Here is a 25273-nt window from a genome sequence, read left to right on the forward strand (position 1 = left end):
TGACAGCCTGCTCCATATGTTCTGTATATATGTTTGCATGTAATTATATGAGGATAAAGAAAGGAATGGAAGGATACCAGCAGGTAGTTAACATTGGTTGAGAATGAGGAGGAGCCCTGGCCGGTTTGGCTCAGCAGTTGGAGCATCGGCCTGCGGTACAGAGAGAATGGGGAGGAATACTTGTACCGCTGCTCAAACGGCCACAATAAAAATAACATGGATAATAATAATCTGATTTTTAAGAAAGTAAATTGCTTTGCTACAATATAGGTAAAAAAGTAGATATAAAATTATAGGTAGGTTCATAAATAATCATATAAAACATTCAAGAGAAAAAAGATTGGCAAGCAATACAACAAAATTATAGTGACATTTGTTTAAGTAGAGGTTTATAGTTTTATTCCTCTAGATTTTCCAAATTTTCTCTAATGTAGTTTTTTTAACTTTTATAATTCAATAAATAAGATAAAAATTCTAATTCATTTTTTCTTACCCACATACTTTTATTATGTCTTGAAATCAGTGACCATATGTATATATGTGAGCTTGATGATGTCCTAGCTCTGAAAATGTATGTTTACATTTCACCTGATATATGAAGAGATTTTTGGTTGATTTTCAGTTAGTAGATTAGATAACTAAATCCTCACGAAATAAGTATCCATAAAAATATGGCTTTACAAAACAGACCAAGCGTCCATCAATAGATGAGTGGGTAAAAAAGCTGTGGTACATATACACAATGAAGTACTATGCAGCTGTAGGAAAGAAAGATCTCTTATCCTTTGAGACAGCATGGAGGGACCTGGAGAGTATTATCTTAAGTGAAACAAGCCAATCAGAGAAAGACAAATATCACATGATCTCACTTATTTGTGGAATATAATGAACAAAACAAACTGATGAACAAAATAGACCCAGAGACATAGAAGTAGGGCACAGACTGACAAACCTCAGAAGACGGGTTCAGGGGAAGGGAAGAGATAAACCACAGAACTTACATGCATGTATGTGTAACCATTGACATAGACAACAATGCCAGGGATGAGGTGGTTGGGGGGTGATAGGGAGGAGGGTGTCAATGGGGGGAAAAGGAGAAATATCTGTAACAAAAATAAATTAATAAAAATATTAAAAATTAAAAAATATGGCTTTACATATTTTAAGATATTTTTCTTCAAAGAATAACTGATCACTTTTAACAATAATTTTTGAAGCAGTGTGGTTTTGTGGGCAGGTCATGTCTCTTCCACCTTCCAGGCCTCAGTTGCTTCACCCATATAAAAAAAGAAGTTAAGCCCTGGCCAGTTTGGCTCAGCGGTTGGAGCGTTGGTCTGTGGATCAGAGAGTCCCGGGTTCGGTTCCCGCTAGCGGCACATACCAAAAAAATAAAGAAAGAAGTTGAATGAAATAATTTTCTTAGGGCCTTTTGGCTCTAACATTCTGTGGGTTAATTCTACTAATCATGGGACGCATTTGATGCTGCTAAGGAGAAGAAAGTTTTCATCTTAGCAATGCTTTTATCAGCTGGATAGACATTTATACAGCTAGGGAAGATGCCCTACCTTGACATAACTTTCATGCCCACATGAAAAATGTGCAAGATACTCACCCTGGCCGGTTTGACTCAGCAGTTAGAGTGTTGGCCCGCGGACCAGAGAGACCCGGGTTCAGTTCCCACTAAGGACACGTACCTCGGTTGCAGTTTGTCCCCGGCCCCAGTTGGAGTCATGTGGGTGGCAACCAGTCAATGTGTCTGTTTCACGTTGATGTTTCTCTCTCTCTCTACCTCCCTCTCTCCCTCCCACTCTATCCAAAGATACATGCAAAAAAAATGTCCTCGGGTAAGAATAAAAAAAAGAAAAGAAAAGAAAAATGTGCAAGATTCTAAATAGCATGTGTCCTTGACTTTCTTTAAAAATTGATTTTAGAGAGAGAGGAAGGGAAAGAGAAAGAGAAACATCGATTTGTTGTTCTATTTATTTATGCACTCATTGGTTGATTACTGTATGTATCCTGATTGGGCTCAAACCCACAACCTTGGTGCTCTAACCAAATGAGCTACCCGGCCAGGGTGGCCTTGACTTTCTTATATCCTTCATTTATAACTATGTAGCCATTGGTAAATGCTTTTTCATATATGTATACCCTCCCACCCCTGCCAACTTATTATTTTGCTTTACATATTGCAATATGTGAATGAAAAGTTTTAATTCTAGTTTCTTGGGGTATAACTTACATAGGATAAATACACCCAACTAAAATGTACATTTTGATGAGTTTTGGCAAATTTATACATCTACATAACTACTACCACAATTAATTTAGAACTTTGACCCTAAAACGTTCCCTGTCTTTCCCCAGCTAAACCCCCATTTCCTGCCCTAGGCAACTACTGATCTGTATGTGGAACTATAGATTAGATATGTTTTCTAGAGTGTGAGCAACGTTTTAATTTGTGTTTTTTCTGTCTTGAACAGCATTAATATATTTTGATGGTTTCCATCAGGTTTCTTAGTTGCAAGCAACAGAAAACAACTCTGGCTGATTTTAAGCAGCAAAGGTGTTTGTTGAAAGGATGTTTAGAATTGCTGGGAGACTTGTGAACCAAGTTTGGAATTATGTGACCAGCACTGTTGCCTCAAATCATATAGTACAGTTGTTTTGGTGAGGAAATCACCAAAAGCAGCAGTTTGAGTTATCTAAACTGTCTTAGCAACTTTTTGTATTTTTTCTTGGAAAGTGAAAAGTATATATTAACTATATGTGCAACTGCCAATATCAACTGGAGTGTACGAATCTGAGTGGCATATCCTAGGTCATGTGTCCACAATGCCTTAGCTGTGAGGCAGGCTAGGAAAATTGGCACTTTCAACCTCTATAGTGAGAAGCATCTGATCAAGCCTCATAAGATTTTAATTTTAATCTTTTCCCCAATCATTGGAAAGGGTTAAAATTCTCAATGGTTAAAAATAGGGCTGATGTGAACAACACTGACAGCTTTGGTTTCTTTGTTAGATTGTATTCTGAACTTGCCACTTCATGTCTAGTGGTCACTACAGCCAGGCCACATTTGGGTAGCATCTCTTGGATGTAAAGGAGTCTACAAGATGCTGAAAATGTGGACAAGGCCATCAACGATGTTACTGTTTAATGAAATAGAAATAGATGTTTTGGCTTTCATACTTGCTTAAGTTCTTTCTTCTTTAGATAATTTCCCTAAACTATAACATGCCAATGAAATAAATGAGTCTAAATTAATTGATTTTATCCAAAAAAGAATGTACCATATTAAAAACTAGTATCATATTAGCTGATGAATTTCATACTTATTCTTATACTTAAACTAAATATTTACTCAATATTTTCACTCTTCTGAAATTGTATCAATCTCACCTCAAGTTGCCTCTAATAACTGTGTTCATTTCAGTTTTTTTTTAAGTTAACACATAGAGTAAGTCCAGTTACTTCACCAGTTCTGCCTGCTATCCCTTACTCTTGATTTCATTGACAGGTCCAGGGAAGAGGGGGTGGCCTGATCCAGGGACAATGAAGATGTAATGTTGAAGAATAAGTTGGAGGAGAGAAGCAACAGGCACCATGGAAAAAACAAAAACAAAGCAAGGTTAGATTTTTCATATTTTTCTTGCTTTAGGGCTTAGGGTTTAAGAAATATGGGTTGTAGTATTATTGTCTTTTTGTTTTCTCAAAACACAATAATATGTTAATTTTACTCTTCTCATTTCCTTATCACAATAAAATGACCACAAAGAACATAGACTTGGAGCTGGAGAAACAGAAAATGCTAGCTACATAATTTTGTCTTACCAGTTATCTAATTTTTCTTAGAAATAAATTTAGAACTGACTTAGACTAATATGCTGAATAAGGCCAAGATACACATTCAATTAATAGACATCTAACACCTTCTACATTAGCCTCGAAACATAGGGCTTTCTATTTTAATCTTTACTATACAGAATGAACCATATAGAATTAGGTTCTGTTATCAAATGAGAAAACAGTCATAGATAACTCAGGCTATAACCACAAAATGTCAGAGTTCAAACTCTGGGAGCCTGGTCTCAGTTCCCAAGTTATGGTTCTTGCCATGACATTAGGCTGTTGGGACACAGCATAAAATGGGCTAAGGAATCTTTCTCAAGCTTATGTGGGGAGTTTTCGTAATCTCAAACCATCTGGATTTTATAGGGATAGCCCTCTGTATGCAATCTGGGCTTAGGCTATGTATTATTTATGAATTTACATATTGAGGCTGGTTCCTCTAAGGAAGGATTTTCTGTACCAGCATGACTTAGGAGAACAATTTATACATTCACACAATCAAACGTCTGCAGCCAGGGGCTGCATGTATAAACTGCTTGACTCGTACAATGTGACACAATGGAGATGTAGCTAAATGAATAAGCAAGGAGCTGCTGTTTTACATGGATTGCCTCATCTTTGTGGCCAACCAATGTGATTTTGAAAGGTATATTTTAGGTCATTCTTTTTTCCCCCTATGTTGTCATTGGTTTTTATAACCGACTACTTCCTAATTAATAATTAATTAATAATTGTTAATCATTCAGTTTGGTTGAAAAACATCCCCAACCTGGTAGAACATGGTTTTTTACTACAGGAGTTTTATCAGGTAGGTATGGTATGGTCATTAGGATGTGACTATAAAGTCACCTATACCAGTTTATGCTTTGTTCTTGTTGAATCACTGGTTTCTTGTTGTGCAAGCACAGATTTAGGATCGTATAAATCCCCTATTCCCTGCATGTGTATAAAGAGAGGATAGGGGCAGAATGAGTAGTGTTGATTCAACAAAGCTCTTTCTCTCCACAGGAGAGAATGAACATATGCCGATGAATAATCCTTCCACACAGATTTACCAGGTAAAGACAAATAGATTGTTTTGAACAGTCCTATGTGTAATAGTGATGACTGTCTTGTATGTATAACTTTGTAGCGCTCACAAATACTTCCACATAGATCATCATATTTGTTCACTTAAGTTCATTGATTTAGATAGGCAGGGCAGAGGGCACCAGTCCCATTACACTTTTGAAAAAACTGCTTATTACAGGGCAACTTCACCCACTTTATAAAATACAGCACCTCCACTTTCACATCAGCTCTGCTCTTCTTACCTGCTGCCTCCATCACTACGGCCAGCACACGGTGCAATAACATTTCCATAGAGAGAAAGAGAGAGTGAGATCTGTTTTTCTTACTTTCCTATTTTATAAGGGGCAATTAAGAATCAAAAGGGGGTTAACATTGCAAATGTTAAAATATGGTGATAGAAAAAAAAATTTTTTTTTTATTCTCACCCGAGGACATTTTTCCATTTTTTGTTCAGATAGAGTGGGAAGGAGAGAGAGAGAGAGAGAGAGAGAGAGAGAGAGAGAGAGAAACATCGATGTGAAAGGGACACATTAAGTGGTTGCCACCCACATGACCCAACCACGGCCAGGGACAGACTGCAACCGAGGTACATGCCCTCGAGGTACATGCCCTTAGCGGGAACCGAACCCGGGTCTCTCTGGACAGCAGGCCGACGCTCCAGCCGCTGAGCCAAACCGGCCAAGGCAATAGAAAAAATGTTTAGCTCCTGTAAACAATGGGAATAATTTCATTTACAAGGAAGATAAAAGTTGTGGAAAACATTTTATAATATATTTGCCATCAGGGTCACATTGGGCTGCTTTGGCTCTCTGAATGTAGTATTTATTTGGCTTCTATTTTCCAACTGCAAATTTAAAGTAAATTTCTGTCTGTAAACACATAGAAGTTTATTCTGACATAATTTGTAACATAAGAGCAACTTGGGCTAGGGAAACCCATGCTCTTCTCCAGAGTTAGGACAGTGATATGTGGAGTACATGAGAAGGAAGACAGAACTGACAGGGCTTGGTAGGGGTTGGCAGAAACGGTGACTTTAAAGTTGACTCAGGCTTTAAGCACTGGTGACTAAGAAAAAGAATGGTTTCCCGAAAGAGATAGAGGAATTCAGAAAAGCAGATAACTTGGGGGAAATGTTATTTAGATTTGTTGAGTTTAAGTGACAGTAAAGTGAAAATAACATTGAGTTCCCAGAAATATCATACAAGAGATCATTGCTGTGGACAGAATTAGGGCAGGTCAGCACAGGATTATGTAAACATTTTTAATCGTGTTGCTCCTCAACCTAGACCAGCAATGAAAGGGGTGGAGGAAACAGCCTCCTTGCGACATAATGTTTATTTATTGAACAGTTACCATGTACAAAGTCTACTCCTTGGCCTAATGGGAAATACAACAGATTAAACAGACATTCTCATAGATTTTTAAGTGTCCTGGTAAACATATACAAGGTGGGCTGTTGGAAGGATTACAACAGAATCACTGACACATTTCTATGGGATATGGGGGAAGGATGAGTTAATACTGACTGAAGGATGTGAACAAGGCATTTAAGGACAAGTTGATTATTTGGTAAGTGGATATGGGGAAGGATATTTCAGGCTGAGGGACTAGCCTGGACAAAGGTCTGGAAACAAGAGAGTTTTCACTCAATGCTAATTTGATGCCTCCAAATGCCTTCCCTGCCCACCTACCTCCCTGTTAACGTCTATTCTGTGCATGGCATTTGAATGAATGTATCTCTTTAAACTCAGGTATGATTTAAAGTCTATTGCAGATTTTATGTAGGTCACTCCCTGAATGTTGGCTAAATATAGCTGCAGTGGGGGTGGCCTCATTCTCTTATTGTATCACAAATCCAAGTACCTCTGTTCACAGTGGAACAAATGAAGCAGTAGAAGTGGAGTTGGTCTATATGACCTCTATGATGCTGTGATTATAACCCCATTCTTGTTTTAAGAGAACACTTGCTAAGCCTCAGTTTGTTTACTCCAAGCAACATTTAACCAAAAGAAGATGGAAGAAGAGAAGTAAAGAAAGAAGAAGAGCAAGAGGAAGGAGGGAAGCAGGGCAAGGTTAACTATAATAGAATACAATCTACATTAAAAAGGGAGAGCAAAACGTGAAATTTGAAGCAAAATATGACATTTCAACTACTCTCTATTTTATTTAATTTTCTTGATAGAGCCCCCATCTGACAATATAGAAAATATTAACTTGTTTATTTGTTTTATTATTGTCTGTCTCTCTCTAGAATGTAAGCTCCAAGGGCAGGGATTTAGTACATTTTGATCTCTGTTGTATTCTCAGCATACAGTACTTGGAATATAAAAAATATTCAATAAATATTAGCTGAATGAATGAATATTGCTTTGAGCCAAGAGGTCTGATGCAGTCATTCATTCTGGTACCAAATGGTGTTTGGAAATTGTCTCATTCTTTGGGAAAAAAGAATAAATCCTCACTTCATACCCTAATCAAAATAAACTCTAAAGTGATTAAAGGGTTAAATATAGAAAAATAAAACAATGAACGTTTAGAATTAGTGAATATTTGTCTCTAGATGTGAACTATCTAAGTAAAAAAAGCACTGGAGGAAATCACAATGGAAAGGGTTAGAGAGGTCATCCACATCACAACTAAAAATTTTCCCAACGTAAATATATTTTCAACAAATTCAAAGGCAAATAAAAACATTGAAAAAATCTCTACTATTAAGCCTTTGTAATATTTATATATTCAATTTAAAAAAAGGAAACTTGTAAGACATCAGTAGCATATGGGCAAAGGACACAAACAGGCAATTTACCAAGGTAAAACTACAGATGGCCAGTAAATAGAAGAACAGGTTGCAGCTCAAAGAAACAATGAAAAAAAAAAAAAGATTAAAATGAGGAGTATTATTTTTTTACTACCTAATTAGCAAATAATATTTAATTTCTATTAGTATGTGTAAGTTGGCAGAAACTATAATGAAAACTATTAGTTAAAATGTAGTAAAGTGTTAAAATGTTTATAAATCCAGCTGGCTGTTTGTTTTTTGGATGGTCTTGACTTCCGTGGTAAAGGTAAGAGATAGAGTGACCCAAATCAGGTCACAGAAGCCAACAGGAGAATGAGCACTGCCATCTCCCAGTTCATTCCGGGCAGAATTACTTCCAGTTCAGGTGAATCAATGTGGACACACTGAATGCTCCTTAGCTCAGTAATATTTCTTTTTATTTGAACCTAGATCTATTCCCTTTTCTCTCATCCCTTGTCCACTGTGTATAGCTCTCCCAAAGTCCACCCTTATCTCTCTCTTTTTTTTTTTTTTATCCTCACCCAAGGACATTTTTCCATTTTTTGTTCAGGCAGAGTGGGGGAGGGGGGGAGAGAGGAACAGAGAGAGAGAGAGAAACATCGATGTGAAAGGAACACATCGAGTGGCTGCCACCCGGGGGACAAACTGCAACCGAGGTACGTGCCCTTAGCGGGAACCGAACCCGGGTCTCTCAGGACCGCAGGCCGACGCTCTAACCGCTGAGCCAAACCAGCCAGGGCCACCCTTATCTCTTTTTCAGAGTCAGATTGTGTTGCTTTATTCTTGATTGTTTTGCATATTGATTTTTAAATTATGACTCCATTAACATGAGAAGTGGTAGTGGTGATGGGGGTCCACAATTAAGGCAACAGATGTGTTAACTGCACAATTTAGTCCTAGATCAACCATCACACTAATGATTTGAACTCCAACATGTTTTTGGCTAACTAGTGGCCTTAGGAATGTAAACACTGCAACTTCCTCCATTTATATTATGTTTTGTATCTTGATCAGGACATGTTTTTCTAAATATACTAATTTAAGACATTACGCATGATACAGTATGTTTCCAAGAATATGCAACCATATTATTATAATTTTCAAACCCTCTGGTCAAATATATTTTGTATATGTATTAATTAATTGAATATACTATCTCTTTCCAAAATAGTAAATTTCCCTTTGGTTCAAATACTACCTAAAATCCTTTGACTCACAGTAATTTTATATTTAGAAATTTATCCTAAAGAAACAATCTAAAATACACAAAAAGCTTTAAATAAAAAACATAATGTCAGCATTATTTATAATATTGAAAAATTACAAACAACATAAATTTCCAACAAGAGTAAAGGGGTAGCTAAACTCTGGCACAACTATAGAATGGAATACTATGTAGTCATTAAAGATAGACATTTAGAAATAAATTAAGGCTATGGGAAAGGGCTCATAGAAATGTTAGGCAAAAAGAGGGAGCAGAATCAAAATATATCTGTAATGTGATTTCAACCATATAAATATCTGCATTCATATGCATTGGACAAAACAAGGAAATATGCCTAAACATGAATGGTTATATAAAAGTAATGAGATTTGGGGTGATTCTTTCTTTTTTCTTCTCTGTAATGAAAATAATTTAAGAAAATGAGTTATGTGCCAAAAGGACCTCTAATTGAAAAACTATGGGAACCAGTCCTACAGTAAAAGGTTTCATCATTAAAACTGCTATTGAAAATTTTATAGGATTTGTAAATCCTGTTTGAGCCTCAGTCTCTTTTTACTGTTGAGGAATGTCTTCTAACACAAGAGAAGTTAACTCTATTAGGCCTGTGGTGCACCCAGGGATCAGTAAGATCAATTTCCAGCATACCAGGCTTCATATCAGCTTCAACAGTGCCCTGTAATAATGACTTTAAGGGTCAACTTCTGTAGGGCATGTAGAGAAGTAGATTTGCGGAATTTATTCTTAACTATTCAAATGACTTGTATTTTAAATCATTGCATTTCTGTGGGTTAATAAAGAAGCCTAAAATTAGGATATAGAAGCTGGCAGAAGAACCATGTTTCTTCTGCAGGAACCCTGGTCAAGGGAGAAGCCAAAAACAATTACCTTGGCATCCTTGCCATCATGCGTTACTCCAAAACACCTTGGCTTTTGCTCTTATAGAGCCTTTAGTCAGGTGGCGTAGGAATTTGGCATGTTTTGCAGAGGTTTCTTGAATGCTGACATTCATGAGTTTGCAGGGTTCTCAAGACACAAGCCCATCCCCTGAATTTGCCTCATAGTAGCTTTCTGACCTTGAGAATGGATAGAAAGGAAGGAGAAGTCCATGTAAACAACCAGTTGGAACAATGTGCATACTTTTTGAAAATTTAGGTTGAGGGATCTTTGGTGGGGAAAAAAATTGGAAGATGTTGACTCATCTTAGGGAGAGTTAAAACAACAACAACAACAAGAAGAGTTAAGAAGCCAAGGAAACACAGAAAATTGAGAAACAGAAAGTAAGAGCAGGAAATAGAAAGAATTCGGACTCCTCTCCCCTATTTCTTTAAGCCTAAGATGCCCTCTGTGGTACCCTAGGCTTCGAAGTACAAGTCTTCCTTGAACCTGCCTCCAGTGCGAGCCCGCCTTCAGCGGCAGGATGGAGGGATCATAACCTCTCTAGAGCAGCTTCATGAAAAAATCAACGAGATGAGCAACGTGTTCAACTCGCTGGAGAACAAGGTAGACACCTATTTCTAAACCTTGGGGTGGGCTGTGGGCTGTCAAATAAGAAAGCTGAAGAGATAGCAGGAAAAAGATATTAAGTCCATGTCTTTAGAGTATTTTTTAAGTCACAAAAGAATGGTCAGTTGGCATTGGAAAATCAGTCTGTAGCAACTAAAGATATCAAGATCCCAAGCATCCTATTAGGGACATGCTGTCTCAGGTGTGTGATTGCACTCACTATGGCATCCGCTCCCTGGCTCATCACTGGTTGTGAAGCTGCTTCTATAGCAGTAGTGTTACTTCAGTGACAGACATCCAAGGAGCTCCAAGTAATATATGTGAAGGAAATGGGCTCAGAGCTCAAAATAGTTTCAAAACTCCCAAAGTCCCTATGTAACCTGGCTGTTAGAAAAAAATTCTGATAGTTTTTAATTTTTCCAGAGCTAGGGTTCTACAGGTGAGGACAAGTCCTTTCCTCTAGGACATTTTGCCTTTTGGTGCCCAGGAAAACTCCACACACTCACCTAAGGGAGCAGTGATAATGAAACCTATTTCTGTCAGATACTGGTTCCCTTTGTTTTTCAAGCAGGAAACCTGAGTAAATTTCAGAACACCTGAATGAATGTCAGGTTTCCTTCTTTTGGTTTTAAAACTTGTATAAATTTGCTTTGATGTTATATAGTTGTGGATTTTGTTTATTTTGCTTACAGAAGATTAATTTACATAATGAGAATTACCAGATCAGAAGTAGTTGATCTGGTGATTTAATCCATCATGGTGACTGAATTAGGACATGTGCTGAAATCCATTACAAAGGTTAAATAAAATTAAAATGTTTGAAATGAAAAACAGATTGCTCTTGTTGTTTCCCAGTCTTCCTGCCCCAAACACTTGAGAGGTCTGGATTTTTTCCTCTGAATCATCTCTTTGGTTCCTCTCATTTCTCCCTACTGCCAGCCCTCAAGAGAACCCTCTGTGAACCACAGTGAACCACAAAATTCTATATTTTAAAAAGGTGGTGTATGTAACTAAGTCAATTTATAGTGGGAGGTGCAAGGTGGGACCATTTGGACAACCAGATTCCAAAATGTTTAGAAATACACATTTGAAGGAATTTTGTTAAGGTACCTAGACTTTAATTCCCATTCCTTTAAAACCAGAATACCTGGTGGATACATTTATTTATTTATTTATTTATTTATTTATTTATTTACTCCTCACCCAAGGATGGGAGAGGGTGAGGAAGAGAGAGAAACATCGATGTGAGAGAGACACATAGATCAGCTGCCTCCCCCACGACCCTAAGGAGGGCTGGGTATTGAAGCTGCAACCCAGGTACACGTCCTTGACTGAGAATTGAACCCAAGACCCTTTGGTTGGCAGGCCGATGCTCTAACCATTGAGCCAAACCAGCCAGGACATTGATAAATACTTTTAATTATAGAACCTTCTAAAAAATTCTGTTTTACAGAGAGATCTGGAGCTAAAAAGTTACTGCACTTAGCAGAGTAGAAGATTATAAATATCAAGAAAGTAATATTATCTTATTGTTAAGTTACTGTCTGTTGAAAATGTTTTTTCATTTGTTCAATAAATAAAACTGAACTTCAGAAGTGCCCCATTTCTCCACATTTCTGTTTGTGCTTAACTTTTTGATTTGCCACTAGAAAGGAGAGAAGAATTAAAATTTCTTAAACACCTTCTATGTACCTGGCATGTGCTAGGTCAGGCATATTACCTACATTTACTCATTTTATTCTCAAAACAGCCCTGTGAAATAGGTGTTGTTATAGTTATTTTATGGATGAGGAAACTGCTACAAAGAGATTAACCAACTTGCCTAAGGTCTTAGTACTTGTGGGAGTGCGTTAAAGTTTGTTCCCTATCTGACTCCAACACTGACCCCCTTTTCAGGGTATGGAAGTTGACAATAAAAGTCAATGTGTGCACTCCTATACCATCAGACTTGACTGCTGAAGAGGAATCATATCACTGTCAACAATGTGCTGAGCTCCTACTTTCATAAATACGTCTGTGCCTTCCTTATAGACTTAAGCACACTGCCCTTGAAAATGCTATTATTTCCTTTTCCATGATATCATTCAAGAATTTAAAAAAAAAACAAAAATCTTCTTCCCTGTCAAAGAAATTCTCGGATATGCTTAGTTATTACTCTTTTTATCATTTATCTTCAGATAGAGTGGGAGGGAGAGGGAGAGAGAGAGAAACATCGATGTGAGAGAGACACATCCACTAGTTGTCATCTGCACAACCGCAACTTGGGCCAGGGACGAACTGCAACTGAGGTACGTACCCTTCGCCGGAATTGAACCAGGGATTCTTTGGTCTGCAGGCCGACGCTCTAACCAAGGAGCCAAACCGGCCAGGGCTATCATTTAATTTTTTAAGGAAAAATATAACTGAATTTCTTCATGTTGTCCTAACAACCAGGCATAACATGAAAAAAAATCCTATCCTTTCTCTCATGAAATTTGACAAGTTACAGGATCAAGACTGTTTCTCACATGATTATGTTGCTTTTCAAGTAAACCTCATTTTAATCAAAGGTAATAGGATACATAAGTAGCTTACAGGTGCACTTATAAACTTAACTATTTTCTTGCTTTCTTGTCACTATCAAGCATCAGCATGTGCTGTATAAAAAAGACCTTCTTTTTCCTAGATGGATAGGGCCAAGGTTGCCTTAAGTTGTCCAAACTTTAGTGAACCAGGAAATAAGGTCTGTAATTTTCAAGAGCCTGGTTTCTCAAACAAAAAGAAAAATTCAAAAGGTCAGTGGTACTATTTATAATTATTTATAATAAATGGAATGCACTCTTTGTGTTTTAGTTGCAGGCCCTGGCCTCTGAACTCAAAACTGGTTTCACAGAAGCGATGCAAGAACTGTCCAGAATTCAACATGGAGAATATGCTTTGGAAGAGAAGGTTAAGAGCTGCAAATGTTCCATGGAGGAAAAGGTTACTGAGATGAAGAATTCATTAAACTATTTTAAGGTATGCCTCTCCTCTGTTTTCCTGCTGAAGAAAGATTCTTGGGCTTAGTTATACAAGAAGAAAACTTACCTTTTCACATAGTGCCAAATATAAGAATATTCCCTCTAGCCCATTCACTAATTATTATGGAAATATATCTATTTTATGCTTTTCTTTCTTGGATCTTGGTGTTAAAATTAGAGTCCACAATAGAAGCGAACTTTTCATCTCTCATTCATTGATTGATTCATTCATTCAACAAATATGAATTAAAAGCTTACTGTATACTAGACATATATTCTATATTTTTACCCTGTTTGCCAGATTAAATACAATTAATGCTTATTTTTTAGGAAGAGCTGAGCAATGCCATGTCAATGATTCAGGCCATCACTTCCAAACAAGAAGAAATGCAACAGAAAATTGAACAGCTTCAACAGGAGAAGCGAAGAGAATCTCGAAAAGTGAAAGCCAAGTGAGTTTACTAAAAAACTGACCAAAGGCAAATCCATAAGCAATGATGTACACAGACACTGAGAACACCTTTCCCACGATCAGTATATAGCTAGCTGGCCCCTGGGATCCATAGGAAAGTATTTGATAAAGGTTATAGAGCCATAAAAGTTGGTTAATAGAAAAATTTATGGTAATTATTAGAGAGAAAATGCACTTAATAGTCAGTAAAATGAAAATTATATAAAATGGTATGTAGAATTTGATTTCAACTGTAAAAATATGTAAAATAACAACTAGAAAGATATATTTTAAAATCAGGATTGTTGTGTTAAGATGGGGGCGTCATCTTTCTTTTTTTATTAGTTTTCTAAAATTTCTCTAGTGCTACTACTATTTTACTTCTTCCATGGAAAATAAGTTCATGTTCAACAATACCTCAACCAGGTTGACTCAAGTCAAGTTTCACAACTAAACATATATAATCTTTATTGTTATGTTTTTAATAGCATCACATTTAAAATAGAAATGTGGCAATAACATTTGTGTGACCCTGGAGGATGGCTTATTGTTTTTGGTTGAAGACCTGCTGCCTCTGTGTACCTTTGTGTTGCTTCGTTAAATGAATATAAATCATCCTAAGCAAACTGTCACCAATGCAAACTCTATAAAGATCCTGATGACAGGGAAGTCAGTAACGGAAAAATAAGAATGTAGATAGTACAAATAGAAGGTGCTTTATAGATATTTACATTTCTTTCTTCAACTTTGGTGATAAATTACTAGTGTTTGACCATTTTTAATGTACTGAAATAGTACATTAGCTCAGAAATTTTCTTGAATTATTCTGAAATGAATCTCTTCTTAACCCACCAGGTATTAAAACCTTGTGCTTCCCTTCCCTAGAAAAACTCAAAAAGAAGAACATGGCTCACAGGCTGGGTCTGCTCAAGCACAAGGAAGTCCTTTCCGTTCAATCAACATTCCTGAGCCTGTTCTCCAAAATGAAGACTTCACAAACCTTTTGCCTTCCCAGGCCTATGAAAAAGGTACAGTTCACAAATCATACTGAATTAGACAGGCATTTCTTCCTTGATTCTGAGAACTTAAGTAATAGGAATAATGGGCCTTAGGCCTTCATTCTTGTTAGAAGAAAATGGTATATTGCTCAGAAATTTCCCTCTTGCATCTGGAATTTACTTTTTATTTTTATTTTTTAAAATATGTTTTATTTTTGCCCTGACCAGTTTGGCTCAGCGGTTAGAGCATCAGCCCACGGACCAGAGAGTCCTGGGTTCGGTTCCTGCTAAGGGCACGTACCTCAGTTGCAGTTTGTCCCTGGCCCTGGTTGGGGTCGTGTCGGTGGCAACCACTCAGTATGTTTCTCTTGCATCGATGTTTCTGTCTCTCTCTTCCTCCCTGTCTCCTTTCTGCTCTATCTGATGATAAATGCAAAAAATGTCCTCGGGTAAGGATAAAAATAAATAAATGTTTTTTATTCTTTATTGATTTTAGAGAGGGGAAGGGAGAGGGAGAGAGAGATAGAAACATCGATGAGAGAACATTGACTGGCCACCTACTGCATGCCCCCCACTGGGGACCAGGCCCACAATCTGGGCATGTGCCCTGACTGGGAATTGAACTGGTGACCTCTTGGTGCATGGGTCAATGTTCGACCACTGAGCCACAAGGGCTGGGTGCATCTGGAATTTAAAAGAATTCAGAGGATCTGAGAAACCAGGAAAGTCTACCTAATTTAAAAATATTTTTCATTTTTGGGAAAATACTGGGTGTTTTAAATTTCAAATGGACTAGAAATAATTTGTTGAACAAATCTAGGGGGAAAAAAGTTTAAAAATTATTCACTCTAATAAATTGTTTTATTTTCTATATTACTTTCTCAATCCTTGTCTCTCTGCATAGACATTTTAAAAATAGTTGTAGGCTTAGTATGGATAAAATTGTGTGTTCTGCTTTTTTTTTTTCAGCAAAGATTTCACTGATATGAGAAGGTCTATCTGCCCTAACTGGCAGGCAGTGCTATCATGCAGTCTAAATTTGTACTCTCTTTCTCTGGACAACCAGAGCTGGTGCTGTCTGTGGGCTCAGTCATCAGCCACGTCCCTGATTTAAGAGGTGTTAGAACAGACCACGGAAATGGTTCCTGGGCAGTACAGCAGAAACTGGCTTTCCACGGGATATTCGCAAACATCGCTAAGTGACCTGAGTTCAATCCAGGAAAAGAAAGAAAGAAACAAACAAAATGATTGCTACTTGTTTGTATCCTCAACAACATCTAGCAAAGCACCTATAGGAGAATGAATGTAGATATTAACAATGTTTAGATGAATTTTCCTCTCTCTTTTTTGGTCGTGTGTAGAAAGTCTCCAAAAAGAGGCTCAGTGACTTCTCAACCAATTGTAAAGTCCTTAAGGGCAAGACTGGAGGTTTTCTACTCTTATGACTTACTGAACAATTTGGATCATATATTCAATGACAATAAGTATGTTTTGAAGAACTGAATTTAAAAATCTAAATCAAATGGCTTTTAATCAACATTAACTTCAAAGTACAGATTTGCTTTTATTTTTTTTAGTTTTTCACCTATTGGAGTAGTTATTGTAGAGACTGATAGATGCAGCCTGGGAAAACTCCTTGATTTATCTGGGATGTGGGTTTATGGTAGGTGGCTCTATTTTCTATGCTCTATGTCATGGAGAGCATTACACAAAAGATGGTCTTGTTAGGGGAGACTACAGGATGGGCTTGGAAAGTTGAGGTCAGATCAATGCCAAGGCTGGGGCAACTGAACATTTTCACAAGATAAATGATTAGAAATTATATTTGTAAAGTGCCCAGGTGGATTTAAATTAGCTGTTTATTGGCAACTCCTCCTTCCTTTGCTGTTGTGTAGGCATGGCTTTTATTATATAGTTTATTCTACCAAGTTGCTGCAAAAATTGGGCAAAATTATGACATCATAAGACATTATGTATACTATTGGTAGCAGATTATGTTAAAACTCAAGGTCAAAAGGACGAAACTTTCATAAAGGATTGATTTACCCACTGTTAGTTATAATATGATGCACCCAAATTTAGTAGCTTAAAATAGCAAACATTCATTATATTACAGTTTCTCTGAGTCAGGAATATGTACACAGCTTAGCTGGGTGCCTCTGGCTCAAGGTCTCTCTTGAGATTGTAGTCAAGGTGTTGGCCATACCCTCTCATCCTTCCTTAAATCCAACCAATGCAAACATTGATTTAGGTGATAGGATATAGTAATGAACACAACAACAAAATTCCTGCCCTCATGGAGCCTTTGTTCTGACATTGAACAAGATAAATAAAATATGTAATATGTTAGATAGTGATAAGGAGAAAAATAAAGAAACACAGGTGTTAATTGTATAGTGTATGCCAGGTAAAGACCTAAAGGAATTGAAAAAGTTAGCTATGATACTGAGGGAAAGGAAGCGGAAGCAGCCAGTACCAAGGTCCTGGTTGGAACGTAACCGACGTGTTCAAGGAATAGCCAGAAGAACCTAAAGCAGAGTGAACAAGGGAGATAATAAGAGATGTGGGTAAAAAGAAAGAAAGAAAGGAAGAAAAAGAGAGAGAGAGAGAGAGAGAAAGAGAAAGAAAGAAAGAAAGAAAGAAAGAAAGAAAGAAAGAAAGAAAGAAAGAAAGAAAGAAAGAAAGAAAGAAAGAAAACAGCAGGCAGGGAAGAGGTGCAGATGTTTTAGGGTCTTAGGATCATTATAAGGTTTTTGCTTTTGCACTAAAACAGGAAGTCTCTGGAGGGCTAAGCAGAGGAACAAGAGGATCTGACATATTTTAACAGCACCATTCTGGTTCTTCTCATCATTACCCTCTAACCACCATAGTTAACAATAACTTAGCTCTTACTGTGTGCCAGGTACCACTTTAAGCCATTTACAAATATTAACTGATTTAATTTTATGGTAGTCTGTGAGGTAAGTACCACTATTATATCTTTTTACAAATGAGAAAATAGCACTTGTCACACTATACTGTAAAAAAAAAAATGTTTTTTTTTATTGCTCCTCTCCCCCAGTAAACAGTGAACTCTGTGAGTCTGACCCAGTGCCTGGCTCATAGAAGGTGTCCAGTCCATGTCAAAGGAATGAATACTGATTGAAGGCTTTCCTTTCTCTGCAGCCCAAGAGTCCAGATCAATGCATGTAGGGGACAGTAATGTGAAGGGAATGATGGGTCCTGGTAAGTGGCTCTTTTTTTGAGTTTTCTTCTAGCAATTCCACCCTTTCCTTTTTTTAATCTTCCCTGCTTCTACTCCCTCGTTCCAAACCAGGCATGAAAGAACTCAGGCAAGATCAAACATACTGCTTATTAAGATTCCGAGGTGTATGCTGGAGTAGGTCAGTGACTCCGTGAAACCCAAGGACAGAGAAGGGGGTGGGGAACTTTATGATCAAACCAGTAATCTTGATTCTTTCTGACTCCTTTCAGTTACCCATGAATTAACATTTGCTGAGAACAGGTGTATATTGCATGACAAAAGTTTTGTATGAACCACATATTTTATAGTTTACTTCAGTGATTGCCAACCTCTTTCAATTCATGGCACACATAAACTAATTACTAAAATTCTGCGGTACACCAATAAGTATATTTTTGCTGATCGAACAACAACAAAAATAGGTATAATTTTGATTCATTCACACCAGACGGCTATTGTTGTGTTGGCTGTTGTCATTTTTTAAATTTTTAGTTGACAGTCTAAGGGAAAAGAAGTCAGTGCCCTGACTAAATAGTCAGGTATTGCATGTTTTATAAATTCTTGTGGCACACTGGTTGAAAATCGCTGTTTTACTTAATTACAAAGCTATTTGCTTAATAGACAATTCACCTGGGTTTTATAAATTATTTCATCTTCCCTCACTCACTCACTCCTTTCTTTCTGCAACTTACCATCACGAAGGCCAAGGGGGACACATTCCAGGAGCTGACATCGTCTCTGGCCCCTTGTCCCTTCTCTTTCTGTACTTTCTTCTCAGCAGTGCTACAAGCACTTGGTGTGCTCACCTGAAAGGAAGCAGATATGAATCAATACATACTACTGCACATTAGTTATATTATTATTAGTTTATTAATTTTTTTAGATCCTCACCCAAGGATACTTTTTCCATTTATCATCAGACAGAGTGGGAGGGAGGGAGAGAGAGAGAGAGAGAGAGAGAGAGAGAGAGAGAGAGAGAGAAACATTGATGTGAGAGAGACACATTGATTGGTTGCTCCTGAAAGATCCCAACCAGGGCCAGGGACTGAACTACAACCAAGGTACATGCCCTTGACTGGAATTGAACCTATGATTCTTTGGTCCACAGGCTGACGCTCTAACTGCTGAGCAAAACCAGCCAGGGCTACAAATTTATTTTTATTTATTTATTTATTTATTTATTTATTTATTTATTTATTTAATCCTCACCCGAGGACATTTTTCCTTTTTTTTTTCAGGTAGAGTGGGAGGGAGAGAGAAGAAAAGAGAGAGACAGAGAGAGAGAGAGAGAGAGAGAGAGAGAAACTTCTATGTGAAAGGGACACATCGAGTGGCTGCCACCTGCATGACCAACCAGGGCCGGGGGCAAACTGCAACCGAGGTACGTGCCCCTAGCGGGTACCGAACCCGGGTCTCTCGGGACTACAGGCCGATGCTCCAACCGCTGAGCCAAACCAGCCAGGGCCAAATTTATTTTTTAAAACTCCTTATTTAGTAAAGACTATGTACAAAGAATAGAATATGTATAGACCAGAAACAAAGAGAGGTGATCCTTTTCAACTGTGGAAACTTTTAATCTTTAGTTGATATATTTCATCCCATACAGGAGTATAATATTTAAGAGTTAGTAACAAATAAATTTAAAAAATTAGATCTTGATGGCAACTGTTATTTTTCAGGAATGAACCCAACGACTCCAGACGCAGAAGAAAACCTCAAGCCTTCCCTCTCAGCTGATATCCAGTCTAAAGGCCATCTGCCCTCCGGTGTGTGGAGGCAGCCGAAGGATGGGAAAGAATGGGGCGAGGAATATGTCACGAAAGACCACCCGGATAAACTCAAGGAAGTTGGCCAGGGCAGACATAGCTCCTTGGAAAATGCTTTATGTGAAACGTCATTAGCTGGTAAGCCCCAAAGGGAAATGCAGGCTGAAATTTTAAAGAATACAATGCACCTAAGGGCTAGAATCCTTGTAATTTAGATTCAGTGGACATATGAGATCACCTAGTATCTGATTTCCTTTTCAGATGAACAAACTAAAGCCTTATAGAGGTAAAAGGACTCACCAGAAGCCACATGGCCAACGGGGACTACCACCTTGATTCTGGGTATCCACTCATTCAGTAACGTAGTGCTTTGGGGTGGGGAGGCATACGTTTGATGTAGAGGAGGACAAAATTTTGTGAAGGGCACTATTTAGTCAGTTATGTGGGACCTTCAATATATGAATCTGGTATCAGCAGTCTACTCCCAAAATATCAATCACTGCAACAGGGTCTGTCCTCCCTTGCTCCCTCCTTTTTTCCTCCAAATCATAAATCATCACTGAATACTTACTATGTGTCAGGCAACAGCAATTCCCTCCAACTATTTTGGGGGTGGGGTGTAATTTAAAAAAATTAATTATTATCAAATACATGAAAAATTAAACAGTACTAAAATGTTTATTATGAAAAACAGCAGCAGTCACTTTAAATTCTTTTAGCAGTTTCTTCTGCTCCTTGCTTCTATTTCTTAAAAAGGTTTATGCTACTACTTTAAAATCAGTACTTTACTGAGGGTTAATTTATAGAGTAAAATTTACAATGCTTAAGTTCAAATGCACTGACTTTTTATATATGGATACCTCCTTGTGATGTTTACCCAGAACAAGATACACAATATTTCTATCGCCCCAAACGTTCTCTCATGCACCTTTCCAGTCAATACCCACACAAGGTACTACTATTCTAACTTCTGTCACCATAAATTAGTTTCTGTCTGTTCTTGAACTTCATATAAATATAATAATACATTGTGTACTCTTTTGGGTCTGGCTTTGTCCTCTCAAAATAATATGTTGATGTGTATAATTCATTCAGTAGTTCATTTCTTTTTAAAATCACATTGAATGAATTTACCACAATTTATTTATCTATTCTCCTGTTGATGGACATTTGGAGGGTTTCCAGTGTAGGGATATTATGAACAAAACTCCTATAAATATTCCTGTACAGGTCTTTTTAGGGGTGGCAAATGTATGCCCTCTTTTCTCTCAGGTGTGTTCCTCGGAGTGAAATCTGTAGGTTGTAGGAAAGAATTATGTTTTACTTTAAAAGAAAATGTCAAGCTATACTACCAGCAGTGTAATATAATACCATTTGCTTCACATCCTTCCCAATACTTAGTATGGTCAGTCTTTTTAATTTTAGCCATTCTCTAGAGTATGTACTAATATCATATTATAGTTTTAATTTGCTTCTTTGATGACTACTGATTTTGAGCATCTTTACATATGCTTATTGACCATATTTATATTTTCTTTTATGAAGTACCTATATATGTCTAATTTTTAAATTGAGTTGTTTATATTTTCTTTATAATATTTTCATCTATTATAATATATCTTAATATATTTGGGGCATGAGTTCATTCGATATATGTGTTGAGAATATTTTATTCCAGTCTGTGGCTTGCCTTTTCACTTTCTTAATATATATATATTATTGTTGACAGTATTACAATGTCTCCCATTGCCCCTTCCTCCCAGCCCCTGCCCTACCCTAGGCCTTTACCACATTATTGTCTGTGTCCATGGACCATGCGTGTATGTATATAAGTTCTTGGGTTAATCTTTTCCCATTTCCCCTCCCATCTCCCCTCTGAGATCTGTCAGTCTGTTCCATGCATCCATTGCCTCTGGACCTATTTTGTTCATCAGTTTATTATGTTCATTAGATTTCACATATAAGTGAGATCATATGATATTTGTTTTTCTCTGACTGGCTTATTTTACTCAGCATAACATTCTCCAGGTCCATCCATGCTATTGCAAAGAGTAAGAGATCCTTCTTTTCTACAACTGCATAGTATTCCATTGTGTAAATGTACCACAGCTTTTTTTTTAATCCTCACCTGAGGACATTTTTCCATTTTTTGTTCAGATAGAATGGAAGGGAGAGAGGGAGAGAGAGAGAAAAAAAACATCGACATGAAAGGGACACATTGAGTGGCTGCCACCCACACGATCCAACCAGGACCAGGGACAAACTGCAACCGAGGTACATGCCCTTAGCGGGAACTGAACCCTGGTCTCTCTGGACCACAGGCCAATGCTCTAACCGCTGAGCCAAACCATCCAGGGTTACCAGCTTTATTCACTCATGTACTGATGGGTACTTGGGCTGTTTCCAGATTTAGCTTTTGTAACTAATGCTGCTATGAACATAGGGGTGCATATATTCTTTCAGATTGGTGTTTCAAAATTCTTAGGATATAGTCCTATAAATGGGATTACTGGGTCAAATGGTCGTTCCATTTTTAATTTTTTGAGTAAACTCCATACTGTTTTCTAAAAAAATGCATCAATCTGCATTCCCCCCAGCAATGTACTAGCATTCCTTTTTCTCCATATCTTTGTCAGCACTTATTGTTAGAGTGAAGATAGTCTCTTCAATAAATGGTGCTGGGAAAATTAGACAGGTACATGCAAAAAAAAAAAAAAAAAAATGAAACTAGATCACCAACTTACACCATACACAAGAATAAACTCAAAATTGATAAAAGACTTAAATGTAAGTCGTGAAACCATAAAAAATTCTAGAAGAAAACATAGGTAGCAAAATCTTAGACATCTCACATAGCAGAATTTTCACTGATACATCTCCTAGGGCAAGAGAAACAAAGGAAAAAATAAACAAATGGGACTACATCAAACTAAAAAGCTTCTGTACAGCAAAAGAAACTATTACTAAAATGAAAAGGGAACCCACTGTATGGGAGAACATATTTGCCAATGATACATGTGCTAAGAGGTTAATCTCCAAAATATATAAAGAACTCTTACAACTCAACAAAAGGAAGACAAATAACCCAATTTAAGAAAAGGGCACAGGACTCAAATAGACAATTCTCCAAAGAGGACATATGATGGACAGTAGACATATGAAAAATATTCAATGTCATAATCATCAAAGATGTGAATTAAAACTATGAAGTATCTTAATTGTCTTTGGATGACTAGACATTTTAATTTTGATGAAGTTTAATTTCTCAATTTTAAACTTCTAAAATAGATTGTGACTTATGTGTCCTTCCAATAAATCTTTGCCTACCCTAGTTATAAAGATATTCTGGTATGTGTTCTTCTAGAACCTTTATGGTTTTAACTTTCAAATTTAGGTCTACAACTTATCTTTATTTTTCTGGGAATTTTTATCATTTGTTAACATAGAGAAGAATAATGAGAAGTCTGTGACTTATCTTGAATAAATGTTGATGTGAGATGTGAGGAGAGTTCAGGTTCATTTTTTTCCCATGTGGCTATCTAGTCGCTAATAGCACCATTGATTGCAAATACCTTTCCACACTGACTTGCATAGGAAAGTCAAGTGATAACATGTGGGTGTGTCTAATTCTAGACCCTATATTCTTTTTATTGCAGTTAGTAGAGAATTGACATCTTGACAGTATTGAGTCTTCCAATCAAAGAACATAGTATATGCCTCCTTTTCATGTTTCCTTGGATTTTTTTTAAAGCAATGCAACAGAAAAAAAAAAAAAAAACACAAAAAAAATCTATCATTTACATTCTTTTTGAAAAGCATTTGCCTTAGAGACATCTGCCATCCTGTGACTTCCCAGGCTTCCTAGAAATTTCCTTCATAATTCTCCTACATTAGATTCTTGTTTGTTTGTTCTACTTTTGTGTATCCTTGGTTACTCCTTGTTTGGATGGAATACATTGTTCAGTAGCTTCCACATACTTTGTTTATAATTTAGCTGAATGTAAAAATCATTTTCCCTCATAATTTTGAAGCAATCATTCCACTGTCTTCTAACTTCTAATGTTCCTGTTAGAAAGTACAACACCATTCAAATCCCCAGCCCTTTGTATGTTACCTGATTTTCTCTCTGGTAACTTTTAGGATCTTCTCTTTACCTTTGGTGTGCTAAAGTTTCTCAGTGATGTGTCATGCCTTACAATGATGTGAAAGTCTTTTTCATTAACTATGCTGAGGACAACAGACCCTTTCCTCTGGAGATAATATCCTGGTACTTTTTTTTCTATGATTAATTCAATAATATCCTCTTATCCATTTTGTTCTTTTCTCTGGAACTTTTTTTTAACTTGATTTGTTTTTACTGGTTAGAAAACAGCTCAAACATGATTATTAAAGTGAAGAAACTGCCAAGTAGCTGTGGGTTTAATCTCACCTGGTCAACATGACACAGACTCCTCCACTACCATCTCATAAGACATGGGGTGTCTGCAGTCCCCAACATGGACTTCTGAGCTTTATGGCCAGGTCTCCTCTTTATTTCACCAAACATGCATTCCTCAGGCTGTCAAGGGTCATGCGTTTGAGTCCCTCCCTTACACACTTGTTGGTTGTCCAAAGGTAATTTATTCTCTGGAACTTCTAATAATTTGATATTGTATCTCCTGGATTGATTTTCTCCATTACCATATTTTTATCTTCTATTTGTCTTCAATGTTTCTTTTTTAGTTTTTTTGGGGGGGGTGGGGGGTGGGCAGGGAGAGAAGGAGTGGTCAGCAGATTTCCTGGACTTTATCTTCTACTCTTTTATTTTTGAAAAATGCCTAAAAGTTTCTTCTTATCTGGATTGTTTTTTTTTTATTTTTTTTAATCCACCCAAGGACATTTTTGCATTTATCTTCAGATAGAGAGGGAGGGAGAGAGAGAGAGAAACATTGATGTGAGAGAGACACATTGAATGGCTGCCACCCACACAACCCCAACTGGGGCTGGGGACAAACTGCAACTGAAGTACATGCCCTTAGCAGGAACCAAACCCAGGTCCCTCAGGTCCGAGGGCCAGAGCTCTAACCACTGAGCCAAACCAGCTAGGGCTGGATTGTTCTTTTTTTTTAAAAAAAATAGCATCTTGTATTTTTAAAAAATATATTTTTTTATTGATTTTTTTTTTTCAGAGACAGAAGGAGGGAGAGAGAGATAGACACATCAATGTGAGAGAGAAACATTGGTTGGCTGCCTCCAGCACACCCCCCACTGGGGATTGGGCTGCAACATGGGCATGTGCCCTGACCGGGAATCAAACCAGGACTGCTCAGTCCATGGGATGACGCTCAATCCACTAAGCCACACCGGCCAGGCAACTTCCTATAATTTTTA

The 25273-nt window shown here is 37.3% G+C and overlaps 1 protein-coding gene across 1 annotated transcript in view; it reads left to right on the forward strand.

The window, feature by feature from the left end:
• Positions 1-3600: 3600 nt before the first annotated feature.
• ARHGEF33 (Rho guanine nucleotide exchange factor 33) overlaps positions 3601-25273 on the forward strand; it is a 46245-nt gene continuing 24572 nt past the window's right edge. Inside the window, exons 1-7 of the mRNA XM_036263084.1 lie at positions 3601-3625; positions 4855-4904; positions 13278-13442; positions 13775-13896; positions 14781-14923; positions 18059-18118; positions 19817-20041. Coding sequence (XP_036118977.1) covers positions 3601-3625; positions 4855-4904; positions 13278-13442; positions 13775-13896; positions 14781-14923; positions 18059-18118; positions 19817-20041 — 790 coding nt within the window. The remainder of the gene's footprint in view (positions 3626-4854; positions 4905-13277; positions 13443-13774; positions 13897-14780; positions 14924-18058; positions 18119-19816; positions 20042-25273) is intronic.

The sequence above is a fragment of the Molossus molossus genome, unplaced genomic scaffold (genome assembly GCF_014108415.1).
Source record: "Molossus molossus isolate mMolMol1 unplaced genomic scaffold, mMolMol1.p scaffold_m16_p_15, whole genome shotgun sequence".
Classification (NCBI taxonomy): domain Eukaryota; kingdom Metazoa; phylum Chordata; class Mammalia; order Chiroptera; family Molossidae; genus Molossus; species Molossus molossus.